The sequence below is a fragment of the Sinocyclocheilus grahami genome, unplaced genomic scaffold (assembly GCF_001515645.1).
Source record: "Sinocyclocheilus grahami isolate Dianchi unplaced genomic scaffold, SAMN03320097.WGS_v1.1 scaffold169.1, whole genome shotgun sequence".
Taxonomy (NCBI): Eukaryota; Metazoa; Chordata; class Actinopteri; order Cypriniformes; family Cyprinidae; genus Sinocyclocheilus; species Sinocyclocheilus grahami.
Window position 1 is genome coordinate 1119214 of NW_015505348.1, and position 13539 is coordinate 1132752.

Below are 13539 nucleotides of genomic sequence, written 5' to 3' on the forward strand. Positions count from 1 at the left end.
CTCCCAAAATGAATTCGACGGGTCATCTTGTTAATGCTATAAATTAATTACAACAATGAAAGAAAATTATATCATGAACATACATGAACAACAATATCACATTAAACCACAGAAATTCCAAAATGACATTTCCCTTACATTCAACTTCCAAAAGTGCATTCATCTTTGCCATGTTACATTCATTTAGTTGACTAGTGCTATATGCTGTATTAACAAAAACATTAATGGCATTAATAAAAACACTTACACTGACAAGCTACTCAATATCGCGTTCATAATCGAATGCGACTAATCTGCGATTATAGCAGTGATCTACGGCTCTGTGTATTAAATACCGCTCCATCTGAAAGCACATGATGGAGATTTACTATTAATCACAGAACCGGCTTTACTGACGAGATGCGCATGATAATCACATGCGATTTATTGTGCAGCCCTAAGTTTGTTTGTTGATTACAAAGTACAAAATAGATGAGGAAAACTAGGATGCCGGGTGTATTCAAAGCGCCGCCATTACTGTCTAGAGTGCGTGGAATGGTGCGCTGTGATTGGTTGAGCACACACATATATATATATAAGAAATGTGTGTTTGTGTGTATATAAACTATAGTAATTATTATTATTATTATAAATAAATTAAATATATTTTATATAATTATTACATGCACCAAGTGTGTATACAGTCAAATCAATCACACATAATTTTTAAAATAAATAAAAGCAAATTTCTTGATTAATAAATTGATTTACTTTTATAATTCATTCCCACACTGTATATACTGATTAAATAATAGATTTCGCTAAATACACATTTATGTGAAGAATATATTGATGTATATTTCTTTTTTTTATGTAGACCTATGTGAAACAAATGAATTAGAATTTATGCAAAATTTCTGATCTTTTTTTATGTCATTTTGTGATTCAAAAAGTCCAGAGATATAATGGCTACACACACACACACACACACACACACACACACACACACACACACACACACACACACACACACACACACACACACAAGTCCTTTCACCCAAAGCAGATGTTGACATGTTGGCTTGCTGGTGTAATTGTGTGTTTTTGTGCGCTTGTGTGTCGCGCTAGCCTCTGTTTAAGATTGCCCTGAGCGTAACCCCAACCTAGCCTTCAACTCCTCTGTAAAACCAGTACACACACACCTGATACCCCTCATGTCGTCATCAAAGTCCCCCGCGCTATTCACTAAATTGAGAAATTGGTTCCAACCCTGAACAGCAAAGGGCTGGTCCCGCTCAAACACGGCTCGTTTCGCCAAAGTGTTTTCCGTGGATAAATTAGTCGGCTAGATAGATACTGTTTCCTTTCATTACTGCTTACTAAAATCAGATGCTGTGGACGATGTTCAGTGCTTTTTTCCCTCCAAAACCATTGATGTCACTCCATCCGTTCATCCGGTCAGCTCCATTTGTTCACCCAGCCTCATATATATATTTATATATATATATAACAGCACAGAGATGGAGAGCTGCCCCGTTCTCTCTGCCCATACACTGTGTCCCTTTAATCATAGTTTTCATTTCAGTACATTGAAATTTCCCTTACCAAGGACAACGTCATAAATAAAGACAAAAAAGGTTTTGCAGGAGGAAAATTTTGTACCTGCTCGCTCTCTAACTTTTTGTGCATTAGGGGACCGGCGAAGGGATAAAAAAGACGAGGTGGTCATCTGTGAAAATGTATAATCATTTATTACGGTGCAGGCGGTGAGGCAAAGTAAGTAAAAGCGTGAAGGCAGACATCCATAAAAAGGGACGTGAAGCCCCTGAATGAAAAGCAAAGTGAGTTTCTGTATCTTGTCGTAGGTAATGAGGAGCAAGGGCCTTTCTTCTCGGAGGAGTACAGTGCGTTCAGCGTGGCACACACATTTGAGAGGGATTTATCTGTGTTTGACACAGGATGGTGCAGGCATGAGTGACCTCAACAAAAAATTTTGTGTTGTGTTATTGATTCCATCTCTATCTACCTACCACCATTCTTTGTTCAAAGTCAAGTTTGCTAAAAGATTTTTAAAAAGAGGAAGATGTTTGTTTATTTATTTGTTTGTTTGTTTGCTTGTTATATATTATATATTACCAAATACTTTTATTTATAAAAAATGTAATATTATTATTATTATTAGTAGTAGTAGTAATAGTATTAAATATGTATTAGCATAAATATTATTAGGGATGCACCGATATGAAAATTTTGGCCGATACCGATAACCGATTATTCTTTATTTTTGAAAGCCGATAACCGATATGTTGGCCGATAACTCTATATCCAAATTGTTATATACTTTTTGAGAGCCTGATTACAAAAAAGGTCTCATCATTAAAAGCCACATCCCAAACACTTCAACATAAGCAGCCTAGTTTGAACGGTGTACGTTTTAAAAATATTTTTACTCTCCCATTACCAAATTTAGTCATAAAAAAGTCTTACAAATAAATAAAATTATGCATAAATAATGCAAACAAGTCACTGGACATCATTACACGTGTAAAGAATCAAAATGAATGCGCCATAGATCAATAAAACGGAATAGCCTCTGCACGGACAATAATTAAATGATTTTAATTACTAAACCATATTGTTGATGAAAATAATAAGAGAAAAATACAAGTGGTTGTTGTTATTAATAATATATCAATGATTTTGAAAAAGTAACAAATTAATACCACTGTTTTAAATAGCAGCCGTTGAGCTGCGCGTGCTGAAGCTGAAGAGCTGAATGAACACGGTAAACTGAAGCGTTTTGCTGGCAGCTTATTTAACTCAAGGAAATGCATCCTGAGATTAATATTAATACAACATAAACATAATATTACAACTTATATATGTACAAAATGACGCAGTTATTGCATGCTATAGTCAGAATGTGTGATCCTGTTGTGGATGCGCTCTTCCCATAACAACGCGCTGAAACACGGCAACTAAACCCAAAGAATTCACAACGTTTTATTATAATAATGTTCTCATTAGAATGTTATATACACGACATTCCCAATCATAGTTATTAATGTTGTGCACTGCTGTTTGAGCTGCGTGTGCTGAGCTAAAGATGATCACCGGTAAACTGAAGCACCCTTTTAACTTAACCAAACGCATTCTATATGAGATAAATCAGATATACATCAAATAAACACAATATTACAATGTACAATTGCACAAAAGGCTGCAAACGAACAGCGCGCATCTGAAGTGTCTCTGAAGGAAATAATGCATTATTTATCGGCTTTAAGATATCGGCCAAATTTTCTTATCAGGCCGATACCGATAACAGAAAAAATGAGCCGATATGGGCCGATACCGATATGGTGGCCGATATATCGTGCATCCCTAAATATTATGAAATATTTGTATAAATAAATAAATAAATGTCATTGACTACAGTCAAAAATAATAATAATGGTTATTACCAAATTTTTTTATTTAAACAAATGTTTATTTATATTTATTATTATTAAATATGTATTAGCATGAATATCAACAAATATTTGTTTAAATAAATACATTTCCTTGACTACTTTACAGTATAATAATAATAATGATAAGAAGAAGAATAGTAATAATAATAATAGTTATTACCATTTTTATTTAAATAAATATTTATTAAATTTTTTAATGTAAGTGTATTATTATTTGTATTATTATTATTAAATATGTATTAGCATAAATATTGACAAATATTTGTTTAAATAAATAAATAAATTTCCTTGACTACTTTACTGTCAGAAATAATAATAATAATAGTAGTAGTAGTAGTAGTAGTAGTAGTTGTTGTTGTATTAAATATATATTCACATGAATATTAATAATAAATATTTGTTAAAAAATAAAATAAAATAAAATAAATACATGAATGCCAGCTCTAGAATTTTATTTGCCATTTTGATTTCTATAGACTAGTATGCAAACAATATTTTGTGTATCTGCCTAACACTTCATGCAATAAGGAAGCGTTAGAACGAGCATGTCCTGATTGTTGGAATGAAATCACACTTGTGAATGCATCATGATCTCTGGGGTGCCGCGTGGTTTTAGAACACAACATTTGCCGGTTCCGAATGCATTCTGTTTTTAAACAACGGAATTGTTTCCTAATTAGTTTCGTTAGCAGATAATTTATTCTTTTTGTTTGATGTATAGCAATACAATCCCTTTGCATACATTTCCACCATTTTAGAGCTGAGTTCAAAAGAAATGTGTTTTTTCCCCCGAAACCCAAAAAACACAATGCATTTAAATGTGCTCCATTTTTCCGTGTTTGTTTTTAGCTCGTCATTAATGAATTAACTTTTTAAACAATTCATCATTATTGTTTTGGTGCCATTTTATTTTTATCTCAATTATATTCTAATTGATCATTTTTCATAATATGCAAGGGATGTTTTTCCCACTTTGTTCAGAACACAATGAAAGCTTAAACACAAATAAGGCCCATGATCAAAAACATGATAATTCATTTGCAATACTAAATAGGAAATTGACAGTCTAATGCAAAACAATGGGATGCGTGCCGCATTGTCTTTTACCCCCCGCTATCACTGGCTATTACTTCCTTAGAGTCGTGGGTGCTGTAGCACAGCATTGAATTCAGTGTGACTTTAAAGAAAAGCAACAGTTTAAAACAGGATAAAAACATTTAAACAATGTTAAAAAATGTTCTCTGTTCACGTTTCACAAATATAATTGACCAGCTCCACATTTTTGTATATATTTGTTTATTTACAACAACAACAATGATACGTTTATTAATTAAGTACTTATGTAAGCATATGAATATTCATTTATGTAATAATAATAATAATAATAATAATAATAATATAATGGTTATAATACAATATTAAATAGCATTATTCATTATTTAAATAAATATTTATTTAAAGGTGAATATTTAATTATTTATTTTAACATTATTATTATTCAAATATTTGTGTAAATCACGGTTCATTTATGCATTTTTTATTCAGATTTATACATATTTATTGTTGTTGATGATGATGATTATTGTTATTAATATATTATTATGTATTAATATTTTCAATTTATTCAAACATACAAATATAAATTTAAATAATAATAATAACACAAATTCATTTTAAGAATAATTATGTATCTATTTAAACAATATTACAGATATTTAATAATAATAATAATTAGGGATGTACCGGTATCGGGCCCGATACTGGTCTCCTGTACTCGTTAAAATGCCCCGATACCAAACGCCGATACCACACAGCATGTGATAAGTGCCGTATTCAGACAAAGAAACACCAACAACAGACAGCAGAATGGAGTTATTAGAGATTAAGGATGTCTACGAAGTATATGTATGCAATGAATATAATGTTAAACATTCAGTATTAACGCCTGTATAGCAGATGTGCGCGAGTTGATAAGCAAAGCACGCTGAGTGGATTGAGCGTGCGGCGGGGCAGATGCGCGAGCTTGTCGAGTCAATATATCTTTCTCACAGACATCACTGGAAAGTTTGTAGTTCGGTCGGATATGTCAAAAACAAGTAAGTAAAACAATGCACAAGTTGCTTAATGGTAGGGAGAGAGAGCGCGCGCACAATTCTGTTGTGCGATCTTTGATGTTCACTCACTTAGCACACACATCATTTGGATTAAAACTAAATCGTAAAAATAAGACCATTTATAGGGCATTCATTATAAATGTCATTTATTTTTAACCTTAGGCATACACGACTTTCAGGCGAAAGTGAATCCAGCAGCCTGTGTGAAATGCGCTAGGCTGTACTATTTTGCATCAGTACAAATACGTGCACGTTTTCAAGCGTGTTTTGCTTGCTTGAGTGTTTCTGCATTATATGAGTGGCTTACAATGAATATTTAATTACATATGTAAACGTGAATATTTATTTAAATAATAACAATGATAATATACTTTTATTATAATACAATATTATATAACAATTATTAATTATTTAAAGAAATATTTTTATGATGAATATTTAAAGAAATATTTTTATCATGAACATTTATTTATTAATTTAATTATTTCAACATATTATTATTATTATTATTATTATCATTTAAATATTTATGTAAATCCCTCTTCATTTATTAATTTTAACATTTGTTGATAATTATTGTTATTAATATATTAATATAAAGGTTTTCATTTAAACAAATATTTGTCTATTTAAGCATAGAAATATATATTTTAACAATAATAATAATAATAAATGCTAATTTAAATGAATATTTATATGTCTATTTAAACATGCAAATAGTTTAATAATAATACTAATAATGAGGTTTTATACCTTTGTATTATTGTATTATTGTATTACTTATGTATTATTTATAATAATAATACGTTTTAATATTACATAACAATTCTGAAGCAATTAGAAATAATTTATTTAAATCAATATTTATTTAAGTGATTATCTATATATAAGACACCATATTTTATATGCCATTAAATTTGCAAAACAAAACTAAAAAAAAATTATTCTGTGAGGCTTTTAAATATATATGTTCATCCCAGTTTTTTCATTTATCAAAAATAAATATGATTTTAATATGCCAGTGTCGGCTCTAGATATTTACCATTTTGGTTTTCATAGACTAGTATACAAAAAATAATTTAATGATAAATGTCATGCTACTTTGACAGTAGCTGATAGAGTAGCATGGCCACATGGGAGATCTGCGGCTCCCCAGCGCTGATGAAATGAAGAGGGTTGGCATCACAGGCAACACAGTGGACATCTGGAGCAGACCTCCAAATCACGCTGTCAGTGATGATGCATTGTGATCCAGCTCTGGCAAATTGGACGTTCCAAACTCCTGCCTGATTGATGTGACTCTATCACAGCTGTCAGACAGGACACGGCAAAACACGCCAATAAAATAAAGATACCAATGATCATAATCGCAAGATGTTGACGTAAAATTCCTACAGAAGGAAAGTAGACCTTGCATTTGTGAACGCATTAACCTCAACTTTTGTGTGTATAGTCAAGAACATTTCAGAACTAAAACTAAAAAAGCAGAAATGTGTTGACCTTAAGTTAGTACAACTTTTAATTTCCTTGAAAAGCCCTAAAGATGTGCAACTTTTTATATTCAATGGAAATAAAGAAAAAAAATGGCACTTTTTATTTTACCACCACATGTGCCCTCTTTCTTTACTCAAGGACAGTTCATTCACGCACTTTCAGACCTGGCTCTAGAGTTGAAATGGTTTTTCTTTTATCCTCCTTTAAAAAAAGATATTAAATGTAAAGAGCAAAATGTGTAGAAATATATACAGATATGTGGAAAATCTGGCTCGCTTTGTTGATTTAACATGACATTGCTAATAAGACTAACTTTAAATGAATAATTCGACAAAAATGCCTTCATTTACTCACCTTCTTTTCATTCCAAAACGTTTGTGTTCCTTCGAAGGAATTTAAATCACCTCGAGGAAGAGTAAATGACAATCTTTTAAACTAATTCCTTACCTTTTTACACTTTTGTACCGCAAAACCCAACCGTCGTTTGTGAATTCTTTGAGTGTTGGTCCAACTTTTATTTGACCATCACCTTTTTTTCCTCAACTCGTCATCTTTTCTTTGGCCACTCCAGACCTGCAGATGCACACTTCTTCTCCTGAATAGCCACAACTGTGGAAATAATGAAAACCTGCCATTTTTTTTGTCACCACATGTGCTCTCATTCTGTATATCCAAGGGCAACCCGTTCAAGCTCCCTTTGGTTTTTCTTTTCCCTTTATTTCTTGAGCTTTAAGTTTATCTATGCCACTGATTGTTCTTCTTTAGCCTCTTTCTTGCTTACTTTCGAGGGAAGAATAGGCTTCAGAAACCTTGGGCCAAAGTTCAGCGTGGTGTTATGCATATCAGCTTCAGAAATGCTTTTCATACAGTTCTTATTGATTTCAGAATCTCAGAAAGATTCCTAACAACTTCGTTCTTTTTTTCTTTCTTTCGCAGGGCCTCTTCATCTTCCTGATATATGGAGTGTACAACACTGAGGTAAGTCTGCAGTGCATCTCAAGGCTGACTGAGTGAGTGAGAGAAATGGCATGATGTTTCTGATGGGACCCCCGCCCCGCCAAAGGAGGGCGGATTGAAAGCCAGCCTTTTTTTCTCCACATGAGCGTCCCACTGCCCTTCATGCTTGGGCTAACTTATATGCATCCAGGCCCACCATTAAACACTGACACTCGGAGTAAAGAGCCAGTCATCCCTCAAGCACATTGGCCAATATTTCACTGCCTCTTTAAGTTTTTAAACTCATGGTCTTCCATTTAACATTCTGACATTAGAGCTCAGCTGCAGTTCAGAGAAACGGATATGTATGTATGTGGAAGATCGGCTGGAAATTTACCTGCACAACGCCTATTAACATTTAGATGCTCTTCCAAAGAGAGAGAAACTATGGGGATGAATTGGGATAGAGGTGATTATGCACCATAATGCCACCTTGAAATTCAAATACAAATGTGAACAAGCCACATATGAATGACTGTAACCATCGTCATCCAATCTAAGATCAGTTTTTAAGCTTATATTTCTTGTTTGTCTGCTATTATGTGTAGGTTGATTTTCTCTCTCCATAAATAAGTACATTAATACTTGATTAATAATAACAAAACATCTATCATATCTATCTGTGTATCTGTCTGTCTGTCTGTCTGTCTGTCTGTCTATCTATCTATCATGTGTATCTGTCTGCCTATGTCTATTTATCTGTCTCTATCTATCTATCTATCTATCTATCTATCTATCTATCTATCTATCTATCTATCTATCTATCTATCTATCTATCTATCTGTCTGTCTGTCTGTCTGTCTGTCTGTCTGTCTGTCTGTCTGTCTATCATGTGTATCTGTCTGCCTATGTCTATTTATCTGTCTGTCTATCTATCTGTCTGTCTGTCTGTCTCTATCTGTCTGTCTGTCTGTCTGTCTGCATAATTTTTCCACTCTTATTATTATTCATATTAATGCATATATAAATGTGTACGTTAATAAGTATGTTAAAACTAATAAATAAGTACACATTTAAATAAACTTTTAAATTATAATATTGTATTAATTAAAATTATTGTTAAATTTTTTGTTGTAAAAATATTGTTATTGTTATTATTATTATTATTACTACTAAATATTTGTTTAAATATACAAATATTAATTTGTATATAGATAAATATTTGCATATAGATAATAATAACAAAGATAATAACAATCATGTTAATAGCAATAACATGTATATAAAATAAATACATCTTCATTTAAATATTGTTTTCAGTAGTAGTAGTAGTAGTAATAATAATAATAGTTTAAAAAATATATAAATATTCATTGAGATAAATATTAATTGTGCTAATTATTTCAATAATAATAATAATAATAGTAGTAAAAACAACAACAATAATAATAATAATAATGGTTTACATAAATATAGAAATATTGTTTTATATAAATATCTGTACTAATTATTTCAATAATAATAATATGATTAACAATAGGGCTGGGCGATATGGGCAAAAATTCATATCTCTGTATTTTTTGACCGATTTGTGATATACGGTATATATCTCGGTATTCTCATTTTTGAAAATGTGCAAAAGCACAGAGTTGTGTTAGGCTATTTTGATTACCCCATTACTGTCACTTTACACACATTCTACATGTCGTATTTATTGTCCAACTACAAATATTTCAGCGAAATGCATATTTTAGTCAGAATTATTGCGCTCCTATTTAATTGAGCTCTGTCTGTTTGGCACGCATGCGCGCGGCGGCACTCGTTCACTGAAGTTTAGCGGAGAATCCCAAAGCAGAAGGCTGATGCACTTCTGACAGAAAAATACAAATATTTTCATGGCTTTCTAACATTTACAGATGGAGAATATACCTGTGAAATGTAAGTTATGCATTCATGACAGGAAGACAGCACATCTCAAACACATTAAACAGTGTGAGTGGCCTAGGGTCTCTGTCAACTGCAGTCAAGCCAGCCTCGCTTTGAAAATGCACGGTCAAGCCAGCCGCACTTTTTTTTGTCTTGCGCGTGTAATTGTGTACTTGCGGTATGGGTGCTGAGAGCAGTCAAAATGCATGTAAAGAAGCTGTCATGCCGACGTTTCGATATGTGTTCAGAGTGATATATTTCAATTGATATGTGTTCAGAGTGACCCTGACTCCCTTTCAAGGGAACTTCGAACTGCGTCCTCTAGGGGGCGCTATGGGGAATGCCTCGTCATGATCCGTGTCTGAAACATACATTGAAAAAACACCAACAACACTTTGGCCGGCGACAGCCCATGACGTCACTACCGGTGCGACTATTAGTATAAATAGGCGCCGGGAGAACATGTCATTCTCTTCTTCGTCTTCAATGACTGTTTTGTTTGAAGCGTGCATTTGAACGTGGTAAGAGCGATCTCTATCCTATTATTATGGCGAGCACTAGCAGAACGTTTAGAGCAGGGTTCCTCAAATCTTGTCCTGGAGGTCCAATGCGCTGCAGAGTTGAGCTCCAACCCTGATCAAACTCAGCTACCTGTGATTTTCTAATGATCATGAAGACATTGATTAGCATGCTCAGGTTTGTTTGATTAGGGTTAGAGCTAAACTCTGCAGGAAAGTGGATCTCGTGGGCCAGATTTGAGGATCCCTGGTTTAGAGGATGTGTGCATCCGTGTGGTCGCTATTTGACACCTGATGACACACATAATCTCTGCGTTCTTTGTTTGGGCGAGGAGCACGCACGCGATGTCCTTGAGGGGGCAATTTGCGTGCATTGTGTGCGTTTTTCGATGAAAAAGCTCCGCTCTCATTTGTCTTTTTTTTCGAGGAAAGAGGGGCAGCCATCTGCTTCCCGCGGTTCAGGACCCGCCGCTGCTCAGGCACAGAGGAGAATGAGCTTGTGGGGATCGCACGTGGACCTGGCCGATGAGTTTAAAGAGGGGCTTTCCCTCTCGCGCTCGTCGGCTGTGGACGAGAGAGAGCCGCTGGAGGATGATGTTATTTCTCTTAACATTGTCTGATCCGGGGGCCAGTGTTCTGCTGGGTTCAGCCCAGGAGGAGCAGGAGATGTCTGAGGATGGCAAAGAGGCTGAGGCTTCCCAATCCTCCTGCCCTGTGTATGATGAGCTGTTATGGATCGTGCCACAGCGAGGCTGGACTTGCCGTGGAAGCGGGCCAAGAAAGTCTTAACATTGTCTGATCCGGGTGCCAGTGTTCTGCTGGGTTCAGCCCAGGAGGAGCAGGAGATGTCTGAGGATGGCAAAGAGGCTGAGGCTTCCCAATCCTCCTGCCCTGTGTATGATGAGCTGTTATGGATCGTGCCACAGCGAGGCTGGACTTGCCGTGGAAGCGGGCCAAGAAAGTGACGTCGTAAGGTCGCCTAGATTAGCGTTTTCTTTCTGGCCATAACCCTCCAGCTCAGGTGAGCCTTCCATTTCTTCCTGATTTGCATACTGAGAACTTGCCATTTAAGCCCCTTCAGGATATATCGCGCTTAAATGGCAGGACATACGCAGCAGCAGGTCAGGCTGTGGCTTCGTTGCACACTATGGCGGTGCTCCAGGCGTATCAGGCTGATCTGCTGAAAGACCTGGATAAAGGCGAGGGCCTTTCTCCTGATGAGGTAGCTGAGCTGCGCCGCACCAAGGATCTTGCTCTCTGTGCTACTAAGCAGGCCGCCTCCGCTATGGTCAGGTCTATGGCGGAAATGGTAGTAACGGAGAGACATCTGTGGGTGAACCTGGCAGATATCGGGAAGAAAGAGAGGGGCTTTCTTCTCGATGCTCAGGTTTCACCTTCCGAACTTTTCGGTACCTCCATTGAGACGGTGGTCGAGAAGTTCAGGGAGGCAAATGCATGCTCAGCGGCCTTCAAACCTTCATTCCACGAAGGTCCAGGTCTGAGCCCGAACAACATAGGGGTCCTGGTCCGTCTCGGTCTGAGGATCAGAGACGGGCACAGAAGGCAAGTGTCGCCTGCGGGTAGGGGTAAGAGGAATCGCGGGTCAAAGGGAGGTAGGCAAGACCTTAGGGATGTGATCCAGACAAGGCGTCAGCGCTTTCATCCAGATCAGAGTGATACTTGAGTATCTACTCATTTCCTTCGGGGGTTTTACATCTGCCCTTTTCTTCCCCTTACTAATTCCCCTATAACCACCAGCACTGCACCTGACCGAGGTTAGGTAGGAATTTCCTGCATTACAGTCTCCTATGCTGGACCTATGATGTTTTGGTTGGTTCTATGACTTCATAGCAACCACCTTACTGATGGTTCGGACTAGAGGCTTCTCTGGAATCGCCTCTGGAAAGGGGTTCTGGCGCGGGAACCACGGTGGGTGAGTATGATCCATTCTATATACAGTGGGTACGGAAATTATTCAGACCCCCTTAAATTTTTCACTCTTTGTTATATTGCAGCCATTTGCTAAAATCATTTAAGTAAATTTTTCTTCCTCATTAATGTACACACAGCACCCCATATTGACAGAAAAACACAGAATTGTTGACATTTTTGCAGATTTATTAAAAAAGAAAAACTGAAATATCACATGGTCCTAAGTATTCAGACCCTTTGCTGTGACACTCATATATTTAACTCAGGGGCTGTCCATTTCTTCTGATCATCCTGGAGATGGTTCTACACCTTCATTTGAGTCAAGCTGTGTTTGATTATACTGATTGGACTTGATAAGGAAAGCCACACACCTGTCTATATAAGACCTTACAACTCACAGTGCATGTCAGAGCAAATGAGAATCATAAGGTCAAAGGAACTGCCTGAAGAGCTCAGAAACAGAATTGTGGCAAGGCACAGATCTGGCCAAGGTTACAAAAAAAATTCTGCTGCACTTAAGGTTCCCAAGAGCACAGTGGCCTCCATAATCCTTAAATGGAAGACGTTTGGGACGACCAGAACCCTTCCTAGAGCTGGCCGTCCGGCCAAACTGAGCTATCGGGGGAGAAGAGCCTTGGTGAGAGAGGTAAAGAAGAACCCAAAGATCACTGTGGCTGAGCGCCAGAGATCTGGAATGTTAATCCATGCTATGGTAAGTGCACACGCTAAGCTCTAAAATCCACATAAGTGGTAAGTGTTCACGCTAGACTTTGCGCACTTTCTGAAATCCTGTACGGTAAGGGTTAGGCGTTATAACTTCGTTCCCTTTCTCTGAGTTGGTTAGACCCCGTTACCTTGGGCTCCACTCAACCAGTGTGTCTCTAATTTGACACACTTCGAAGTATCGCTCCCCTCACCATGAGCATGCTGCTTCCTATCGAGAGCCCGGGTTCGCTCCGTGGGCTGCTCTCGTGGTAATATTAGCAGTGCTCCCCTTTTACCAAAGGGTTGCCTATGAGCGCACTATTCTTTCTGAATTCAGAGTTCTCCTCTCACGTGAGAGTTGAGTTCTCTGTTTTTCCCAGAGCACCTGGAACCAGCAGCATCAGGTGAACATAAGCCCTTCACTCCGCCTCTCTGATGCGCTGAGTTTTTTGGCTAGCTTGC

General features: G+C 36.5%; 1 protein-coding gene across 1 annotated transcript in view; it reads left to right on the forward strand.

Moving 5' to 3' along the window:
- Window positions 1–13539, forward strand: part of LOC107593352 (adhesion G-protein coupled receptor D2-like) — an 86300-nt gene that overhangs the window by 30394 nt on the left and 42367 nt on the right. The window contains exon 16 of the mRNA XM_016283035.1: window positions 7997–8038. Coding sequence (XP_016138521.1) covers window positions 7997–8038 — 42 coding nt within the window. The remainder of the gene's footprint in view (window positions 1–7996; window positions 8039–13539) is intronic.